This window comes from Aotus nancymaae, unplaced genomic scaffold (genome assembly GCF_030222135.1).
Source record: "Aotus nancymaae isolate 86718 unplaced genomic scaffold, 86718_ANA_hifiasm-v0.15.2.pri h1tg000072l, whole genome shotgun sequence".
Taxonomy (NCBI): Eukaryota; Metazoa; Chordata; class Mammalia; order Primates; family Aotidae; genus Aotus; species Aotus nancymaae.
In genome coordinates, this window is record NW_026988487.1 from 3501530 (window position 1) to 3522633 (window position 21104).

The 21104-nt window shown below is 58.7% G+C and overlaps 1 protein-coding gene across 1 annotated transcript; it reads right to left on the bottom strand.

The window, feature by feature from the left end:
• Window positions 1–3662: 3662 nt before the first annotated feature.
• On the bottom strand, window positions 3663–19357 carry COL1A1 (collagen type I alpha 1 chain). The gene is made up of 51 exons (XM_012463505.3): window positions 19252–19357; window positions 17620–17814; window positions 17428–17462; window positions 17290–17325; window positions 17096–17197; window positions 16343–16414; window positions 16074–16118; window positions 15859–15912; window positions 15646–15699; window positions 15091–15144; window positions 14930–14983; window positions 14547–14600; window positions 14417–14461; window positions 14247–14300; window positions 14089–14133; window positions 13863–13916; window positions 13519–13617; window positions 13386–13430; window positions 13187–13285; window positions 13003–13056; window positions 12678–12785; window positions 12530–12583; window positions 12305–12403; window positions 12086–12139; window positions 11900–11998; window positions 11267–11320; window positions 10995–11048; window positions 10838–10891; window positions 10673–10726; window positions 10182–10226; window positions 9982–10080; window positions 9588–9695; window positions 9028–9135; window positions 8762–8815; window positions 8562–8615; window positions 8247–8354; window positions 8106–8159; window positions 7926–7979; window positions 7624–7785; window positions 7416–7523; window positions 7159–7266; window positions 7002–7055; window positions 6790–6897; window positions 6337–6390; window positions 6117–6224; window positions 5727–5780; window positions 5258–5365; window positions 4883–5165; window positions 4560–4750; window positions 4022–4264; window positions 3663–3893 (listed from the first exon to the last, which is right to left on the bottom strand). Exons 1-51 carry the CDS (start codon window positions 19352–19354, stop codon window positions 3747–3749), a joined length of 4395 nt encoding a protein of 1464 aa, XP_012318928.1. The 5' UTR covers window positions 19355–19357; the 3' UTR covers window positions 3663–3746.
• Window positions 19358–21104: the final 1747 nt, after the last annotated feature.

The following is a 21104-nucleotide window of genomic DNA, read 5'->3' on the forward strand; positions in this document are numbered from 1 at the left end:
CCCACAATCCCAGGATGAAGGGCCGAGGGGAGCGCTGTGGACCCAGAGAGCTTTGGAAACTCAGAGGGACGGAGCTCAGGCGGGGTTGGGCAGGGGAATGGGAGGAGAATGAGACATTTGAGCACGGCCCGGACAGTAGGTCGTTGAGCAAGCAGAGAGAAGGGACATCGAGAAAGGCCTGGAAGTGGGGAAATGTGATGCATTTGTGGGGACTGTGGTCACCCCGTTTGGTTGGTGTGACAGATGTGGGCAGGGGAGAGGACAGTGAGCCCAGGCAGGCGGGTAGTGGCCAAGTAGAGCCTTGGATACCAGGCTCAGGATGTCCCTGGGTCCCCCATGAGGGCAGATGGGGATGTGGCCTGGACAGCCAGGGTCCTTGAGTTCCAGAGGTCCCGGTGCACAGGGCTTCCTGGGCAGCATGGCAGGCATCACCAAACAATCAACACATTCATCAAGAGATGGGATTGGGGGCTGTGGCTCATGCCCATAATCCCAGCACTTTGGGAAGCTGAGACGGGTGGACCCCTCGAGGCCAGGAGTTCGAGACCAGCCTGGCTAACATGGTGAAACCCCATCTCTACTAAAAGTACAAAAATTAGCTGGGCGTAGTAGTACATGGCTGTAATCCCAGTTAATTGGGAGGCTGAGGCACAAGAATCACTGAACCCGGGAGGCGGAGGTTGCAGTGAGCTGAGACTGCGCCACCGCACTCCAGCCTAGGCGACAGAGCAAGACTGACTCAAAAAAAAAAAAAGAGAGAGAGAGAGAGAGAGAGATGAATGGGCATCACCCAACTTTGGGTAATTTGCATATGAATAAGCCTTCATTTATATGCCATCATTCTTATCCTCTCTAAGACAGATTCATTTCTACACTGTCCTAAGTGTAGTAGAAGTGCTAATGATGAATTGTTAAAGGCCATGATGAATAGCCATGAATACTTAAGGACGCCACGGTATTAGTATTGCCGATGGATGGTATCTATGGACTTGTCCATCTCTCTGGAGACCTTGGGGAGGAGTGTGGGCTTTTTTTTCCTTTCGGGTTTAGACCTGAGACAGGGTGAGAGAGGGGACTGGGGTGAGAGAGGTGACCAGCTGTCATCTCAGGGTGAGGGAGGTGACCAGGGTGAGAGAGGTGACCAGGGTGAGAGGTGACCAGCTGTCATCTTGGGGTGAGAGAGGTGACTGGCTGTCGTCTCGCTGTCCCCCTGGCTCTGGGTGCCTGGTTCTCTCCGGATTTCTGATGTCCTAGATTCTCCTTCCCCCACTGACCACACTCGCTGTCCCCCTTACCTGAGATGAGGGAGCTGAACAGTCGCTTTCCCTCTGAGCCTCAGGTTCTCAGGCAGGTGGGGAGAAGCAGGCAGAAGGTGAGGGGGAAGAGAAGGGAGGAAGAAAAGGGAGGAAGAGGAAGCAAGAATTTAAGGATAAAAAAAGGAAAAACTTCAAAAGGAGTGGGCAGGAGGCAGGGGCGAAACGGCGCCGCAGGCCACCCCAGCCCAGGGGTGTCGTGTTCTGGGGGTTCAGGAGGTCGTGGTGAGTAGGGCCAGGCTGCCTTCCTTCCTGAGAGCACCCTGCGAGCACCTTCCCCACAGCTCTCCCAGGCTTGTCTCCCTTATCCCCCAGGGCAGGTTAGTGAGCAGGGAGCATCCCTGCCTTGGGTCCCAAACCCTAGCTAGGCTCAGCAGACCCCTCTCCTGTTGCACTGCTCCTTCGGCAGGAACTCAGAGTGGGTGAGGAGGGAGCAGAGGCCATGTCAGTCCAGGGAGGGGCCCCCAGGTCCTCTTCATGGGGTCCGCTCCCCTCCCCCTCCCAGTATCCATGAACCTCCCACCGCCACCAACTGCAGGGTGTCCAGGGCAGTGGAGAGTGGATAGGCTTGAGCGGGAGTGGGCATGAGGTTTGGACAACCCCAGGTGTGAAGGGTGTGTGTGTGTCTTGCACACATGGGTTGCCTGTATGGTATTGCAGGGGAGAAGAGGATTTGGAAAACATGCAAGGAGAATTACAAGAGATAGAAAATAAAAGAGGAGCCGGGCGAGGTGGCTCACGCCTGTAATCCCAGCAATTTGGGAGGCCAAGGCGGGTGGATCACGAGGTCAGGAGATCGAGGCCATCCTGGCTAACACAATGAAACCCCGTCCCTATTAAAAAAACAAAAAACAAAACAAGAGGAAAGAAAAGGTTTGAGGCATTAGAAGGGTGAGAGAAAGGGGAGGGGGCTATGGAGGAATCTAGAATAGAATCAGGGAGGGAAAGGGCAGGAATGGAAGGCAAGCCCACCACCCCAAAGCCCCCTCCCCATGTCTCCCCCTCCCCCAACTCCAAAGAAGGAAATTAGGAGGCCACTGCCAGTGGTGTTTGGGTCATTTCCACATGCTTTATTCCAGCAATCAAAATAATTAAAAACATCTCAAATTATTATACACATACAAAATAGGTACAGAGTCTTTTGCTTCCTCCCACCCCTAGGGGGAAAAACTGCTTTGTGCTTTGGGAAATTGTCTCTGAAACCCGGGGAGAGAGGACGCAGGACAGACTAGGAGAGAGCCGGGAGGATGGGCTGCCGCTGTGGGAGGAGAGGGTTTCAGAGGAGAGAGGTCGGAGAGCAGAGGCCTGAGAAGCCAGAGGCGGTGAAGAGGTTGGAAAGTAAGCCGGGCTGGGTTGCAGCCGCACGCCTCTCCTCCCGTGTTAAATAGCACCTTTAGAAAATTCACAAGTCCCCATCCACAAAAAAAAAAAAGAAAAATATCAAGGAATAAAAATAGACTTTGAACAAAAAGGAACATTTGCTGGCCTGGGGGGGCATCTAAATGTCTATAGCACCAGTGATTCCCTCCCCACCCTACCCCATCACATCGATGTAGCACCTTTGGTATAAAACGGGGAGCCGCTTCCACCCTGCCCCCATCCCCGCCCCCAGGCAGTTGCCCCGGTGACACATAAAGACAAGAACGAGGTAGTCTTTCAGCAACACAGTTACACAAGGAACAGAACAGTCTCTCCCGCCCAGCCCTGGGCACGAGGGATTGACGCGCTTTCCCCGAATCCGATGCTTCCGCTTGTCGTAGCCCTTCCTGACTCTCCTCCGGACCCAGTGAGGGGCTGGTGGCTCCCCGGGCACGACCCCCTCAAAAACGAAGGGGAGATGTTGCTAGGGCCATGGGAGTGCCAGATGGGAAGGCTTCTTAGGCAGTCTGAGAACCCCAGGTCCCCCCAGGGTTTGGGGGTGCTGGGCAGGCAGAAGCGGGCTGAGGATGGGGCCACTGGGGTGTTTCAGCATTGTCTTTGGTTGCTGGGCAGACAATGCCTTTTTTCCTGTGTCTTCTGGGGAGACAGATTTGGGAAGGAGTGGAGGGGAGGCCCCAAGGCGGGGTGGAGAAAGGAGCAGAAAGGGCAGCATTGGGGTCTCATGAGCCCAATGGGCAGAAAGGGACTTACCCTCGCATGGGTCTTCAAGCAAGTGGACCAAGCTTCCTTTTTTAAAAAGTTATTTATTTATTCTTTTTTTTTTTTTTTGGTAAGGTTGAATGCACTTTTGGTTTTTGGTCATGTTCGGTTGGTCAAAGATAAAAACTAAGTTTGAGAGATGAATGCAAAGGAAAAAAATATTTTCCAAAGTCCATGTGAAATTGTCTCCCATTTTTTGGCTTTTGAGGGGGTTCAGTTTGGGTTGCTTGTCTGTTTCCGGGTTGTGGGGAGAGTTGGTTGGGTGGGAGGGAGCCAGGTTGGGATGGAGGGAGTTTACAGGAAGCAGGCAGGGCCAACGTCGAAGCCGAATTCCTGGTCTGGGGCGCCAATGTCCAAGGGGGCCACATCGATGATGGGCAGGCGGGAGGTCTTGGTGGTTTTGTATTCGATCACTGTCTTGCCCCAGGCTCCGGTGTGACTCTGGGGTGGGGCGGAGACAACGGGAGGGGCATTACCATGTGGGAGTGATGGAGAGAGGCTGCCATGGTCTGCCCAAAGGGCCCAAGCCCAGAGAGGTGGGGCCCTGCCTGGGGTTTCCGGAGACTCACCGTGCAGCCATCGACGGTGACGCTGTAGGTGAAGCGGCTGTTGCCCTCGGCGCGGATCTCGATCTCGTTGGAGCCCTGGAGGAGCAGAGCCTTCTTGAGGTTGCCAGTCTGCTGGTCCATGTAGGCCACGCTGTTCTTGCAGTGGTAGGTGATGTTCTGGGAGGCCTCGGTGGACATCAGGCGCAGGAAGGTCAGCTGGATGGCCACATCGGCAGGATCGGAGCCCTCGCCGCCATACTCGAACTGCAGGGGAGGGGAGAGAGGGAGGAGTAAGCAGCTGTGCGGGAACCTCTAGTCCTGCCTGGCCTCCCTGTCCAGGGTCCTCAGAGAGCTGCCCAGTGCACCTTCTATCGAGAGGGGCCACCACCTGCCCATAGGCAGCCTGTGTCTGAACCACTATCAGGGACCCGGGCCCCCTACCTCCCAGCCCAGCTCTGTCCATCACCCTTAGCAGAAACCTACTCCAAGACTTCGTGTCCCTTCTGAGCACTGGGCTAGCCCCTCTCCTGACACTGGCTCTGAGGTCCAGCTCACGTACCTGGAATCCGTCGGTCATGCTCTCGCCAAACCAGACGTGCCTCTTGTCCTTGGGGTTCTTGCTGATGTACCAGTTCTTCTGGGCCACGTTGGGCTGAGTGGGGTACACACAGGTCTCACCAGTCTCCATGTTGCAGAAGACCTTGATGGCATCCAGGTTGCAGCCTTGGTTGGGGTCAATCCAGTACTCTCCTGTGGTAGGGCAGGGCAAGGTGGGGTCAGGGAAGGGGGCAGCCAGCACCATACGGTAGGGGGCACACATGGGTATGGGGACCCTGGCACGGCAGGAGTAGGAGGGAGGGGGAGGCTAGGGCAGGCCCTCACCGCTCTTCCAGTCAGAGTGGCACATCTTGAGGTCGCGGCAGGTGCGGGCGGGGTTTTTGCGGCTGCCTTCGGGGCTCCGGATGTTCTCGATCTGCTGGCTCAGGCTCTTGAGGGTGGTGTCCACCTCGAGGTCACGGTCACGAACCACATTGGCATCATCAGCCCGGTAGTAGCGGCCACCATCGTGAGCCTTCTCTTGAGGTGGCTGGGGCAGGAAGCTGAAGTCGAAACCACCACTGGGAGGACCAGGGGGACCAGGAGGGCCAGGAGGGCCGGGGGGACCCTGCACAGAGAGGGAGGAGAGTGGGGATTACTGGCATCCAAGTGCTTTGGGGGCTGGAGGGCCATGAGCAGAGGGGATGAGGGGCTACGTACAACAGGACCAGCATCACCAGTGCGACCGCGAGGACCAGGGGGCCCGATAGGGCCTGGGAGACCGTTGAGTCCATCTTTGCCAGCAGCACCAGCAGAGCCAGGGGGACCCTGGAGTGGGAGGACTGGTTTGAGAAAGGCTGCCAGAAGCCCCGACAACCCCAGCCCTGGAGGAGAAGCCCACCACCCTCCCTGCGGGCTCTGGCTCCATGGCCTCATACAGCCAGCCTCGGCCTCTTTCCCTAAGACATGCCATAGCTCCTTCCAGCAGCTGAGCCAGGGGGAGGACGACTGGGGAGCAGAGAGGCCAAGGCTAGACCAGATTGCTTGTTCAGGATTCTTCTTCCCTTTGCCCATTCTCTGTCCCTCAACCCTTTTCCAGAGAGGCAAAGGGTGCCTGGGTCCCTGGCAAAGGGCCCTGAGTGAGCCTGGGCTTGGGGATCAGGAAGCAGAGAGAGAAGGCAGGACTTACTCGGGGACCAGCAGGACCAGAGGCTCCAGAGGGACCTTGTTCACCAGGAGAGCCCTGAAGGACAGATACAAAGGCAATTCAGGCCCAGTGTGGGTCAAATGCAGCCCGAGGGCCTGGCTGGAGAGATGAGGGCAGCGTGGGCAACCCATGCCCCTTCGTTATTCTGGAAATCTAGTCCCAGGGTGTTCGTAGGCTGAGACCTCTCCCATCATCCCTCTCTGTGCATCCCTCACCCTCTCAGAAGCTACTCGGAGATGCCCATCAATCTTCAGACCTCAGTTCCCACTAGGGAGGGGTCAGAATGACTATCCAGAGGGGGAAACTGAGGCAAAGCTCCCCCTCCTACCACACAGCACAGCATGAAGGCTGGGGAGGACTGAGCATACTCACGGGAGGGCCAGGGGGACCCTGGAGGCCAGAGAAGCCACGGTGACCCTTTATGCCTCTGTCACCCTGTTCGCCAGTCTCGCCCTTGTCACCACGGGGGCCTTGGGGTCCCTAGAAGAGAGAAGAGGACAAACCATCAGGTGGAAGTTCCACTGGCATTGAGTGGGGCACTGTCCGCATCTGTAGGGTTCTGAAAGCATGGGGGACACAGCAGGGTACTTACAGCAGGGCCACGGGAACCAACGGGGCCGACAGGACCGGCGGGACCAGCAGGACCCTGGGGAGAGAAGGAGAGCATGAGATCCGGGCCAGGCAGGCTGAGGCTGGGGCTGTGGGATGAGGCCTCCCTGCTGCTGGATCTCTCTCCTCAGCTCCCTTCCACTGTGGCCATCTCTCCCGACCCCAGGGAAACCTCCCTGCTGCAATCTTCACGGGAGCTGGGGCCCACAGGAGAGGGGACTGGGGGCTGAGCTTTAGCTCAGTTTTTACATTAAGTCCTGTCTGGGAGAGGGGACTTGGGGCTGAGCTTTAACTCAGTTTTTGCATTAAGTCCCTGACATCGTGCAGGATCTCCTTCCCTCCCCTGCCTGAGTGAAGTCTGACACCCATCCCTCTAAGGAGGCCTGGAGAGTCTCTGGCCTGACCAGATGCAGGGAGCTGGAGCCCAGCTACTTACAGTCTCACCACGATCACCACTCTTGCCAGCAGGGCCAACGGGGCCAGGGGCACCAGGAGCACCAGGAGCACCAGGGGGTCCAGCGGGGCCGCTCTCACCACGGTCACCCTGGCGGGGGAAGCAGAGGAGTATGGGTCAGCCCCAGCTTAAGGGCCAGGATGGGGCGGGGAAGCAGCAGGCAAGGCTGTGGCCATGGAGTGCTGCCATCTAACCTTGGGGCCAGGAGAGCCATCTCGTCCAGGGGAACCTTCAGCGCCAGGAGCTCCCTGAAAAGAGAGAGAGAAGTGAGAGTCAACCGGGGAAGAGGGCTCAGGCAAGGCCACAGCGGCCATGCTGCAGGTACTGGCGCGGAGGCTGGGGACTGCTCACCTCACGTCCAGATTCACCAGGGGGTCCGGCCAATCCAGGGGGGCCCATGGGACCAGGGGGACCACGTTCACCACTTGATCCAGAGGGACCTTGTTTGCCAGGTTCACCCTAAGGGAGAAGAAGGAGTCAGGCCAGAGGTAGGGTCTGGGAGGACTCCTGAGTCCCTTGAGGTCATCTCTACCAAATCTGTCCTCCGTGGCTCCATCCCCCTCCAAGTCCTGTGACGGTTTTTCACCCCAAGGTGAGGGGGCACTTACAGAGGGGCCAGGAAGACCAGGGAAGCCTCTTTCTCCTCTCTGACCAGGCAGGCCGACCACACCACGCTGTCCAGCAATACCTTGAGGTCCGGGAGTACCAGGAGCACCCTGTGGGAGGCAAATGGGGGTGGGGTGCCGGACAGAGGTACAGGGACCCTCCCCAGCTCTGGACACCACCAGAGCTGCAGAGATCTGAGCTGGCACTTACAGCAGGTCCATCAGCACCAGGGGATCCTTTCTCGCCAGCAGGGCCAGGGGGGCCAGGGGGGCCAACTTCACCAGGACGTCCAGCAGGGCCAGTCTCACCACGGGGACCTTTGCCGCCTTCTTTGCCAGCAGGACCAGGAGGGCCAGGGGGTCCAGCATTTCCCTGGATGGGGATAGGAGTGGCTCTCAGGCTCTAGGCGGCTCTGGTGCATCACTGAGTTCTCAGTTGGGCCCACCATCCTTCTGGCAGCCTGTGCCCGCCACCCGCAACCTAGAGCAGTGGGCTCCACTGCAGAGACTTACAGAGGGACCGGGAGGACCGACTCGGCCAGCAGCACCAGGGAAACCAGTAGCACCCTGGCAGGAGAGAACACAGGAATGGTCAGAGGGAGAATAGCCAACTCACCTGACCCAGCTGCCCTCACCTGCCAGCGCTGCCCGAGGAGAGGGGAGAGGCTCAGCAGAGAGGCGGGCGATACTCACAGGGGGACCAGCGCTGCCTCGAGCACCTTTGGGTCCAGGAGCACCAACGTTACCCTGTAGGAGAGCACAGAGGCATCAAGCCTGGGCCCGTCCTGGGTCCCAGCCCACCAGCATCACGGGCACAGAGGGTGAGCGACTCACAATGGGGCCAGGGGGGCCAGCGGCTCCGGCAGGGCCAGGAGGACCAGCATCGCCTTTAGCACCAGCGTCTCCAGGTTCGCCTTTAGCACCGGGTTGGCCATCAGCACCCTGGGGGAGGAAGCGGGGCAGTGAGTGGAGGGAAGGAGGCTGGAGTTTCCACTGGTTGGGGGAGGAGCAGTAATGGAGGCAGGAAGATGCTTAGGTGGGAAATGATCCCCTCTCCACCCTTCTCCCCCGAGGAGGGCTGAGCCTTTGGCCTCATTCAGTCCCAGGTCCTAGTCAGTGATGAAAAATGAGGAGGGTCTTGGTACTCACAGGGGGACCAGCGAAGCCAGCAGGGCCGGGGGGACCGGGCTCACCACGGTCTCCCTAGAAGAAAAGGAGAATTGGAGAGATGCGCTGATATGGGGGAAGGTGGGGATGGGGCGAGGGGAGAGGCACAGACAGGGCCAGGGGTGCTGTGTGAAGGCAGGGAAGGGCCAAGTATGGGGTCTTAAAAGGTCTTCTGTACTTACGGGGGCACCACGAGCTCCAGTGGGACCAGCAGGGCCGCTGGGACCAGTCTCACCCTGAGAGCAAGGGACAAGAGGCTCAGGGTCAGGGGCCTCCCCTGAATACTCCTGGCAGATGACCCCAGGAAAGCCTCCCCTCCCTCTGGTCCCTCCAGCTTTCCGGGTTGCCAGCTCAGTTTGGCAGGACCTGCTCTCTTCACCCAACCCAAGCCCATGGAACCATGTCCAGTCCTGCTGGGAAAGCTATGGAGGGGAGGCGGCCACCTCACCTTGTCACCAGGGGCACCAGCAGGGCCAGGAGGACCAATGGGGCCAGTTAGACCACGGACGCCATCTTTGCCAGGAGAGCCATCAGCACCTTTGGGACCAGCATCACCCTACAGACATGGATAAGCTTGAGACTTCCAGCATGGGGTGAGGAGGTGACCTATAGTGTTCTGCTCGTGTCTGGGTTTCCTGAGAGGCCTTCTGCAGCTCTGCCCTGCCTCCCTCTGGGCCAAGGACTCAAAGATCCTTTCAGGAAAAAGGGTTGCTGCCTGGAGACTCGTGGAAGTGAGGTTAAGAGGCCCCTGACTTGTGTAGTGGGATGAATCTGGGAGCCTCCATCAAGGAGATGCCCCCACCTCTTATCACCATGGAAACTCATGGGGAGAGACGGGCCTGGACCACAAGGAGAGGATTCATCAGCAGAGGCCAGAGGGGAAGAGGGGAGGATTAGGGAGAAGAGCGGCAGATCCCAGGGAGAAGGAGAGACGCTGAAGGATCAAAGCAGGCAGAGATGGGAGCCACGTAGGGCTCAGGGGACGGGGAAGGTTGAACTTGAACTTACTCTGTCACCCTTAGGCCCTGGAAGGCCAGCTGCACCACGTTCACCAGGCATTCCCTGAAGACCAGGGGCTCCCTGGCTACCGGGGGCTCCAGGAGCACCAGCATCACCCTATGTGACAACCAGGAAGACTGTAGTGAGACCTGGGGTCCCAAGAGTGGGTCATAGCCCTCAGCCCCACTTGGCATCTCCCAGGCTTGGTTCCAAGGCCAGACAGGAACCAAGATGAAAAGATGAAAAGGATGGACTCACAGTGCCGACTTTAGGCTGTGTGTGGGCCCCTACCCTGGTCTTGTCCCTGCCTCCCGCCTGGTCATAGCCAGTCATCCCCTGCTGTGGGGCGGGTGAGACCTGGCCCCGGGGCTGCTGGCCAGAGCCCCTTCCATGCCGCCCTCACCTTAGCACCATCGTTGCCGGGAGCACCATTGGCCCCACGGGGACCAGCAGGACCAGGGGGACCTTGCACACCACGCTCGCCAGGGAAGCCTCTCTCGCCCTAGAAGGGAAGGTAGGGCGTGTGACTGCTGCTCTGGAGACAGGGCCAAGTACAAGCCACCTGACAGATCCTGACAGATGCAGCAAGAGAGGCCTACTTACTCTTGCTCCAGAGGGGCCGGGGGCACCAAGGTCTCCAGGAACACCCTGAGGGGGAGGGAGGGAGGAACAGACAGTGAGCAAAACCTACCTGGGGCCACTCTGCTAGAAACCACTCTCCCTCCTCCTGGGGGCTGGCTGTGATTAGAGGTGAACCCCTGCTCAGCACTGAACTGGGATGATCCCAAACAGCCCCTCTTCCCCCTGGGGATGTGTCAAAGGCCTCCCCTTCCCCAAACTGCGGGCCAAGATTTATCAATGGAAGGGTTGAGGGAAAGCCAGAGTATTCCAGCAGCTCTTATAAGAAGTTGCCCAGACTAGCAATCGTGCAGCCCTCCACTTGCCTCTGTGCCGCTCCCTTCGTGGTAGGAAGTTCTTTCTGGCGTCTAACCTCAATCCCTCTAGCTGATGGTTGTCTGATCAGCTAAGAGCAGGGGCCTGTCCCTTCGGATTCCCTGCACCTCCCACCCTTCTGGCCGACTGCTCCCTCTTACCTGTTCACCAGGTTTGCCTGCTTCACCGGGAGGACCAGCGGGTCCAGGGAGACCCTGTAGGAGGGAAATGGGGGAAGGAGGGAGGGAACATTTAGAATCTGGAAGAGACCGAAGAGGTGTTTCCCACCCCTATCTTCCAGCACCCTGACAGCCACGAGGCCTCACCTGGAATCCGGGGGAGCCAGCAGGGCCTTGTTCACCTCTCTCACCAGCAGGACCCTGCATAGAGAGAACGCTGCGGTCACAGGGAAGCCGAGGAGAAGAGGGGCCAAGGGCATCTCCCCTTTCCTGCTTGCCAGATCTCCCCATCAGGGACACTCACAGCAGGGCCAGGGGCTCCTTGAGCTCCAGCCTCTCCATCTTTGCCAGCAGGACCCTGCGGGGAGAGAGTGAAGGGGAACTTAGGCTTGGGAGGCCCTGAGCAGCAGGGGAAGAGGGGCAGGTGGGCAGGGCCTGGGGTCCTGGACGAAGCTGACCCCACTGGGGTCCTCTGATGCATTGTGAGGACTGTGACCTCTAGCACCCTCTCTGCAGGGAGGAGAAAGTGCCAGGGCAGGGACGGGAAGGGGGTCGAGATGGAAAGGAGATACTTACCACAGCGCCAGGGGGTCCAGGAACGCCTCGCTCTCCAGCCTTGCCGGGCTCTCCCTGTGGAGAAGGGGAGTTAGGGTTGAGGGGGCTGCAGTGAGAAGCCAGGGCCTGCTGGGGCCTCCCATTTACTCTGAGTGGGACTTTCTAAGGGACTTCCTTTTCAAAAGACTCTCCTGTTTGGCCCCCAGGGAATGCCCCTGCAGGTGCTCCTTGCTGGACCCCTCTGAGCCCACTCCTCCCAAGATGCCCTTCCAGGCTCCTCCTACTCCCCCCTCCACCTTCTCCCTATGCGCTGCCCGCTGTGGCCCGCACCACAAAGGCCTTTTATCTCCTCTGCTATCTCCTTTTGAACTTTGAAGAACCCACCAAGACTGGGGGTGTCACATCCAAGGCCTGTCCTGTCCCCATGTGTGTGGGGTGGAGGGCCACAAACAACACTTATTTCCAGGGACAGAGCAGTGGTCATGGAGCCTGGAGAAGTCTTTCATTTTAGAGATAGGGAGATGGAGGTCCCAAAAGCAACTGTGAGTGGTCACATGGCAGATCAGTGGCAGAGCTGAGCCCAGAGCCCAGGACTCCTTCGCGTCCCTGGTGTGGCCGTCGCTGGCTCTTCATCGATCCTCACTGAATACTCACAGCAGCACCTTTAGGTCCAGGAAATCCCATCACACCAGCCTGACCACGGGCACCAGGGGGGCCTGGGGGTCCGGGGCGACCATCTTGACCAGCGGGACCCTAGGGATGGGAGGCATGAAAGCAGCGGTGAGGATGGGGGGAGACAGACAGGAGAGTGGGAGGGGGCTCAGGGGGAGTGATACTTACAGGGGGGCCAGTTTTGCCATCAGGACCGGGGCTGCCAGGGCTTCCAGTCAGACCCTAGGGAGGCGGAAAGTTATGAGTGGGATTAGGGGAGAGGCATGATGGAGCAGGGGGAGGACTCCAGAGGGCAGACCCCTGGGCTGGCTCCAGGACGCCTTATCCCAGACCCCACACGGGATGGTCAGGGCCTGGCCAAGCCTGGCCGAAGGGCTGGGGCCTCACCTTGGCACCAGGCAGGCCAGCTTCACCGGGGCGACCAGCTTCACCAGGAGATCCTTTGGGACCAGCAGGGCCAGGAGAACCACGTTCACCAGCGGGACCCTGGTTGGGGGAAGTCACAAGGAACAGTTAGAGTCTCAAGTTTGTGGCTCTTTGCCACGGGCCAGCAGAGGAAGAGGCTGCCCAGGGAGTAGCCAGGTCAGACTCCCGGCCTCAAGGAGAGGTTACCTTGGGACCAGCAACACCATCGGCACCAGGGAAACCACGGCTACCAGGTCCACCCTGCGGGAGGAGAGGAGGTCAGTGAGCTCAGAGACACACAGGCACCAGCCAGGCACTGGGGGTGGAGTGGGAGAGGGCGGGCAGGGGCACTCACACGCTCGCCAGGGGGTCCGGGCAGGCCAGTGGGTCCGGGTTCACCTCGGGCTCCTCGCTTTCCTTCCTCTCCAGCAGGGCCAGGGGGTCCTTGAATACCAACAGGGCCCTGGAGAGGGCCAAGAGGAGGGGGCGGCTTGTGGTGAGGGGCCATCCTGTGCCAGCTTCAGAGCTGGCTGAGGCTGGTCCTGCAGCATCAGGGGTTCCTGGGGGTGGGGCAGGGGCTCCCGCAGAATACTAGGGGCTCCTCTTTCTTTCTGGATCTCCTTCAGGGCCTCCCAGGGCAGGGTGGGCTGGGCTGCAAGAAGGACAGCAGGGGGACTTACGGGTTCTCCTTTGGCACCAGTGTCTCCTTTGCTGCCGGGAGCACCAGGTTCACCCTGCAAGCGAGGAGAAGAGGATGAGCTGAGAGTTGGGGCGCTCAGTTGGCCTGCGTCTTCCTGCTCCCCAGATGAGAGCCGCACTGGAGCCAGTGCACGGGGCGGGCAGAAGGGAGAGGTTGGTACTCACGCTGTTACCCTTGGGACCGGGAGGGCCACCGGGGCCCTGGGGTCCAGAGGGTCCTCGGGCACCAGGGAAGCCAGGAGCACCAGCAATACCAGGAGCGCCCTGTGGGAGGCAGACAGACAGGTGAGCCCAGGAGCAGAGGGCACGGGGCAGGCAGGCTGCAGGCAGCAAGGATGGGATGGAAGCCTGGCAGGATACTTACATTGGCACCTTTAGCACCAGGTTGTCCGTCAGCACCAGGGTTTCCCTGTGGCAGAGAGAAAAGAGTGTGGGTGACAGGCAAGGACTCTGAGGTTAGAAAGTGCCACAGGGGACACTGAGGCGGGGACACTTACAGCAGGGCCAGCAGCACCAGCAGGACCAGGGGGGCCAGGCTCACCACGCACACCCTGGGGTCCTTCAGAGCCTCGGGGCCCTTGGGGACCAGCTTCACCCTGGATCAGAAGAAAGGACATATCAGAAGCCATCCTGTGAGACCCAACCTTGCCTCTCTGGATGGCAGGAGGAAGGGGAGACAGGGACAGGAGAGCATGATCAGGACTCTAAGATCAGAGGTGGGGACCCCAGGACAAAGCTTTCCCTGCTCTCTTGCCACTCTAGGTCCCTTTTGTTTGGGGAACAGGGAGACATGAACCCCTTGGCTCATGAGGGTCATGCTCAGAGGAGAGCGGGGTCTCACCTTAGCACCAACAGCACCAGGGAAGCCAGCAGGACCAGCGGGGCCAGTGGGACCCTGTGAATGAAATGGGAATGTTAGTGAGAAGGAAGATGGCAGCTCCAAGTCATACCCTGGGACAGAAGTCCTGGGGTTCAGACCAACATAACCCACCCGCAGTGTCAGTCCTAAGAGCAGACACTGAGACCCTCCCCACTTCCAGGCCCTGAGGCCCACAGGCCATACTCACAGGGGGGCCGGCAGCACCAGTAGCACCATCATTTCCACGAGCACCCTGTAGGAGAGAAGGGAAGCCCTGTTGAGTCCACTGAGCACTGGCCAGTCCCTAGAGCTCAGCGGAGCCCCTTTCAGAGCCCAGGGGTCCCCCAAGGGGCCAGGAGTACTTACAGCAGGGCCAGGGGGTCCAGGGCGACCTCTCTCACCAGGCAGACCACGGGGGCCCTGACAACCAAAGCAAGGGCAGTCAGATGAGATGGGAGGCAGCCTTGTTCCCCCAGGCCTCCATGTCGCCCCTGCCTCCTGCCCCGTCCCTGCCCTCTGCAACTGGGCACACTCACCATCTGACCAGGAGCTCCATTTTCACCAGGGCTGCCAGGCTCACCCTGTAGAACAGATAATGAGTGAGGAATTCGTTCATGGTGGGACTCAGGGGATGTGAAGGACCATGGCGTTCAGACAGCCTCTTACCTTGGGACCAGCAGGACCAGCATCTCCCTTGGCACCATCCAAACCACTGAAGCCCTAAATCAGGAGTGAGGTAGAAGGTCAGGACCCGTGGAGGGGCGGGCCATCTTGACACCCACCCAGACCTGAGAAACAGCCTTGGAGGTCAGCACCGCCATCCCCGTTTCTGAGCTAACTAAACCCCAACTGGCTCAAGACCTCACCAATCCTTTAACTGGGACTGCTTCCCACGGAGGGAGGTGCCTTTGGATGTCCACTCTCTGGCCCTTGGGATTTCTGCGGCTGCCACCCACCATGATGCACCCAGGACCTTTCGGGGAAGGGGCTGGGATTGGACGGTGGGATGCTAAGGACTGGGGAGCTTCAATGACTCAAAGGGAACTTACTCTATGTCCCTTCATTCCAGGGAGGCCAGCTGTTCCGGGCAATCCTCGAGCACCCTGGAGAGAAATAAAGAAGAAGATGAGGAAGGGCCATTAGAATACACCACCGTGAAGCCAGCTCCTAAGTGACGCCCAAGTGCAGTGAAGCCCAGCCCCCTGCCTACCTGAGGCCCAGGAGGCCCACGCTCACCAGGACGACCAGGTTTTCCAGCTTCCCCCTGAGTGGGAGAGAAAAGACTATCACGCCCCTGCCTCCCCACCACCGCCCAGGGGCTGGAAAAGTGAGGAAGGTCTCAGTCTTCTTTGGACTGTTGCAGGTCAGGTTTGGGGGCCCAGAATCTTATATTTGAATCTACAGCTCAGTGTAAATCTACACTGAAACCTTTATTTGGTGAAATCTGAGTGCCTCTAAAGGAATTTCTGTCTAATTCTGTCACCAGCATTTTAATCTCACCATCTGTACACCAATTTCCCTGGAGGGATGGGGTCGGGGATTGCTCTAAAGTGGCTGGGGTGAGGAGAACAGTCACCTTGTCAGGGACCTGGGGGAATCATCTCACTAAGGGGAAAGGTTATCGTTCAAGGGCAGTCCGTGCGTTGGAAAGGACTTGCCCTCCTTTCGCTGAGTATCGCTCCCAAAGGTGGTGGAGTGGAAATGACAGGACCCAACCCGTGGAGGCCATGGGGTCAGATGGTATCTTCTTGCTGGGGATACTTACATCATCTCCGTTCTTTCCAGGGGGGCCAGGGGGACCTCGGGGACCCATGGGACCCTAGAAAAGATAGAAGGGTGGTTAGAATAAGGATAAGAAAAAAAGGGGAAGGCTGGGATTGGAGGGAAGAGGTGAGGAAGACCCCAGGCCTGGGGGTTCTTCGATAGGAGAATCTGTGTGTTTGTAGAGAGAATGTGTATCTGTATAGAAAGTACTTACTGAAGCTCCAGGCTCGCCAGGCTCACCAGGGGGACCTTGGAAGCCTTGGGGACCCTTGAGAAGAAGGAAAAAATGATGGGGTTAGAAGGCAGGTCCCTGTCAACTTTCTCCAATCTTACCAAGAGATCTCTGAGCCTCTCCCCTACCCTCATCCCAGTCTTCCCTCCAAAAGCCCAAAGCCCAAAGAGGCATATGAAGACCTCCTGGATACTCACAGGTGAACCAGGGGGACCAGGGAGACCACGAGGACCAGAGGGACCCTATAGGAGGAAAAAGGGGGGGCATGGTGATCCCTCTGTAGGAAAGCACATGGGTGGAGTCATTCACGCCTGTTGGGACCACCCAGCCATCCTGCATCCTCTCTGGACTCTGAGGTCCCAAAGGTGATCTTGACCTCCCAAGCTGTCATTGCCAGCCGCCTATGCCCGCCTCCTCTGGATACCCATTGTCCCTCCTGTCATCCCTGCTCCCCCTGCTGGCTCACCATGGGGCCAGGCACGGAAATTCCTCCTGTTGATTTCTCATCATAGCCATAAGACAGCTGGGGAGCGAAGTTCTACAACAAACAAGAGAAGTCAGGGTCAGGACAGTGAATTGAAGGGCAGGAGATGGCGCTGAGGATGGAAGAAACTGACATCATGCGCTTCCTGGTGTGACGTGCTGAGAAGAATAACATTGCTTGGGAGATAGTCTTGCCAAAAATGCATCCCTACATCTAATCTAATCAGACAATCCCAAATTGAGAAACAGTCTGCAAAACAACTGGATTCTTCAAAACTTCAAGTGCCATGAAAGACAAAGAAAATCTGAGGAACGTTCCACATGTGTGGAAACTAGAGACATGACAGGGCGTGGGGGGTGGAATCTATAAAGGACATTATTGGGACATCGGTGAACTTTGAACATGAACTGCACGTTAGAGAATGAATTTAATCATTGTGCTATGCTCAGTTAAGAGAATGCTCTTGTTTTCAGGAAAAGTATACCCAAGTATTTAGGAGCAAAGGAGCCTGATAGCAGCAACTTACTCAAACAGTTCAGAAAAAAAAAAAAAAGTATACGTAAACAGAGACTAATAAACTACATGTCACAAACTGAAAAGGGTATATGAGAGTTTTCTGTAGGATTCCTGCAACTTTTCTGTAAGTTTGAAATTATTTCAAAGTATAAAATTATGTCATCTGCCAAAAAACAAAAACTAAACGGGAGAGTGGACACACAAGTCCTCTCCACTTACTCCTCCGAGGCCAGGGGGTCCGGGAGGTCCGGGGGGTCCGGGGGGTCCGGGAAGTCCAGGCTGTCCGGGGATGCCATCTCGGCCAGGGGGGCCTGCGGGTCCCTGCAGGGGGAGAGGGCGGGGCCGGGGTGAGCGCGGGTCTGGGAGCCACGCCCACCTGCTGCTCCCCGCAGCCCAGAGAGCGCAACGCTTACCCTTGGGCCTCGGGGGCCAGTGTCTCCCTTGGGGCCCTGAGGGATTAGGGGAGAAGAAACAAGAGGCCAGGTTAGAGAAGGGAGGACCGTGAGGAGTCACGGGCGTCGGAGGGGCAAAAGTCAAGGGCAGGAGATTACCTCGACGCCGGTGGTTTCTTGGTCGGTGGTGGCCTCTAGGGGGAGAAGAGACGCGCGTTAGAGCCAGGGTTTGCTAAGGCTGTTCCAGGCGGCAGGGTCTCCAGCAGGCAAGGCCAGCGAGCGCTCACCTCCCCCAGCCCCAGCCCCAGCCCCAGCCACAGCCCCAGCCCCAGGCCCCGGGCGCGGCCGCACCTGAGCCGTCGGGGCAGACGGGACAGCACTCGCCCTCGGGGATTTCGGCACCGGGGCAGTTCTTGGTCTCATCACAGATCACGTCATCACACAACACCTTGCCGTTGTCGCAGACGCAGATCCGGCAGGGCTCGGGTTTCCACACGTCTCGGTCATGGTACCTGAGGCCGTTCTGTACGCAGGTGATTGGTGGGACTGGGACAGGCGGAGGAAGAGGGGCATTGTCAGGAGGCTGGGACCCCCACCTCGGGCTCCAAGACCCCCAGTTTAACCACCTTTCCCCCGGATCTAAGAGGCACACTTGGGCTTTTCACTTCCTGCCCCTCCCCCCGGTTCCTCTTTCCTCAAATTCTTAAAAGCTCGCCTGCTCCTCATCAGTGCGGTGACAGCGCCAAGGCGCCTGGCCAGGGAGGCTGTAACTCTTTCCAGTTCTCAGGAATTTAAACAAAGCTTTAGGCCGCGGTGACTTCCAACTCCAACCTCAGCCCACTGGCGCTGAAGCCAAGTGAAATAAAAACCACAGGGTGGGGGGGGAGGGGAGGGGGAGAAGGAGGGGCCCATCGCGAGGGCAGGCTCGTGGGGAGTGGCCTGCGTGGTGGGGACGGGAGGAGGGCGCGGGAGGAGAGGAGGGAGGTCCAGCCCTCATCCCGCCCCCATTCCCTGGGCAGGTGAGTGGCGGGGGCGGGGCTAGGAGAATGGGAGCGGCTGATTAGGAGACACTCTAACCTCCAGCACCTAGACATCTTAAAAGCCCGCTCTCGCGGCCATCCCCAGTCCCCCAAAAGCCAGCGAGTGCCTCCGGGTCACTTTTTAGCCAAAAAACCAAAAAGTCCGCGAATAGTCCAGAAGTTAGCTAACCAGTCCCACCGCGCTAGCCGCTCCCCAGACGGCCACTAGGTGTCGGGCAACGCTAAGCAATGGGGCTGGGGCGGGGCCAACCTCGCCGGCCGGGCCACCTCTTTAAGAGGCTGGTGCTGCCCCATCCTCGGCTTTGCTTTCCAGATCTAGAGGTGGGGTCCGCACCCAGCAAAAACCCAAGTCTTCCCTCTCCTGCTCCTGCCCAAAGAAGCGCCGGACAGGGAGGTGCAGTGCGCAGCATGGGTCAGCAGGGGGCGCAAGGACCCCACCCCGCCAAGTCCACGCCAAAGTTTCACATCCTCCACCCGCCCACGCTCCGCGCCCCCTCCCCCGCGGCCCAGCACCCCCGCGGCCCCAGCAACAGTCTGGCCTCAGAGAGGCCAATCTTTCCTTATGAATCATCCCACAGCCTTCCCGATCGCTTCTACATCTTAGGCTTCAAATCCCTCTCTCGGCGCCCCCATCCCATCTTCGACGTGCTTCCCCCACTCTGCACCCAGATCCCCACTTTCCCAGTTGCGCGCTCGGGATTCTCTCCTGCACCAACTCATGCCGCGCTCCACCCTCACCTCCCACTCCCGGGGCGCGCTCACCCCCATCCTCCCCAGGGTGAGCTCCCTCCTCTCTCAGGGCGCCCAGGAAGAGCCCTCATCATCTCCGTTCCATTCCTGTCTTCGGAGCATCCACGTCTCCGTTTAAGCCACGGCGCCCGGGACCAAGCGCAAGGCAGGATATAGAGGAGTATCCCTGCACTCCCAAAAGTTTGGGACTTACTGTCTTCGTCTTGGCCCTCGACTTGGCCTTCCTCTTGGCCGTGCGTCAGGAGGGCGGCGGCCGCTAAGAGGAGCAGGAGCCGGAGGTCCACAAAGCTGAACATGTCTAGACCCTAGACATGTAGACTCTTTGCGGCTGGGGAGGGGGTTAGCGTCCGCTCATGCGTGGCCTCACACTCCGCGTGCCTCCTGCTCCGACCCCGAGGAGAAACTCCCGTCTGCTCCGACGACTGGCCCGGGCCCCTTTTATACTATCCTGATCCAGAGCAGGGAGGAACCCTGCCCTTCGGATAGGGGGAGCCGGCCGCCCGTCCCCTAGCCAATCAGAGCTGCCTGGCCCGGCCCCCAATTTGGGTGTTGGAATGGAGAGGGGGAGGAGGAGGGAAGGGAGTCCACCCCACATCTCCCCCCTTCGCAGCTCTGCCTCCCCAGCCCCCCAGCCTAGCCTGGGCCAGAGGTGCTGTCGCAGGGATGCGCTGAGTCCTCAGAACGGTGTGGGCTGAGTGGGTAGGGGTGCCCTTCTGCTCTCTTCCTGGGACCTCCAGTCTAGAGGAAGTGGAACTGGGGAGTGGGGTGGGGAGCCTTCCAAAGGTGGAAGGGTTGGGGGTGTTGGGGAGGGGTTCCTCTTGGCTGTGCCCCACTTGCCCTCTGACTTTTCTGGCAAAAGCTAAGGGAGGGGCATAAAGAGGGGAATTTAAAAGATGTACCTGTTTGGGGGTGTCTTCTGGTGTGGCTAGGGGATGGAGCTTAGGAATATTTGGGGAACAATTTAGAGATTCCTTTCTAGACATGAAGAATCAGGTATCCGAGAGAGGGGTGCAGGCGAGGGAGTTTTAATTTCGAGGATGTCGATTCTGCTGTGCTCCAAGACAGAATCAAATGCCTTCCTCCAAACCCTAGGCATGATTGAGACGGGGTGGGGAGGCCGAGGTGCAGGGTGGTCTGTCCAGAAGGAAACTTTGGCGTTGGGTGATGGCACAGCCAGGAAGGGGTGGGCGACTGCTAGGGACACAGAGGTGGGGATTGGGGCTTGCAATCCCCTAAAAATTCATTCCTCAAACTCTTCCACCCCAGAGTTGGGAAGTATTTTTAGTGGGAGGCCTGTGATCACTGGCGACTTAGAGAAGAGTTCTGTCTGCCATGGCTGTGGCCGGCGGCTGCTTGGAGACCTCCTGCCCAGCACAGTCAAACCAGAGAGAAGCTGGATGGAGGGAGGGCACTTAGCTAAAGAGGTGTCTTTCTGGGAGCTCCGTAAAGCCCCTTCTGCAGTTGTACCAGCAGTCGGTGTTGGGGATGTGTGGGATGTTTTGGGGGTCTGGGTGAAACTTGCCTTTGGGGGTGTGGATAGGTTACAGAGGACGATTGATCTTATTTTAGGGGCCACTTGCCACTGCCTCATCTCTTTACTGAAAATCCAGGTCATTGCTGTCTGCCTTAGGAACCAGAGAGAATCATCTGTACACTCTGAAAGGGGCCTGAGACCCAAAGGACAGCAGGCTATATGATATCTAGGGAAGATGCCTCTAGAACTCCATGTCCTTTCTTCCACCAACCCCGCAACAGGGCTCTGCCTCAACCCCAATCTACCTCGTTCTGACAAGATCTGTGGGCCTGAGAGAAGGCCTGGGGGTCCCCTGGCCTGCCCAGTACATTTCTTTCCCTCCTGTGCAGCTCCCCACCCCCGGTGCTCCAGAGCTGCAAACGTGGAAGCGGGGAGTCCCGCCTCCCCCAAACCATCCAAGATTCCATTGCCTCCCCCCGCCCCTCTCCACGCCCTCCCCCAGCTGGTTTTGTGCAACGAAGGCAAAGGGAAAAAAAAGGAACAGAAGGGGAGGGAGCCACGTCGGCTGGCCG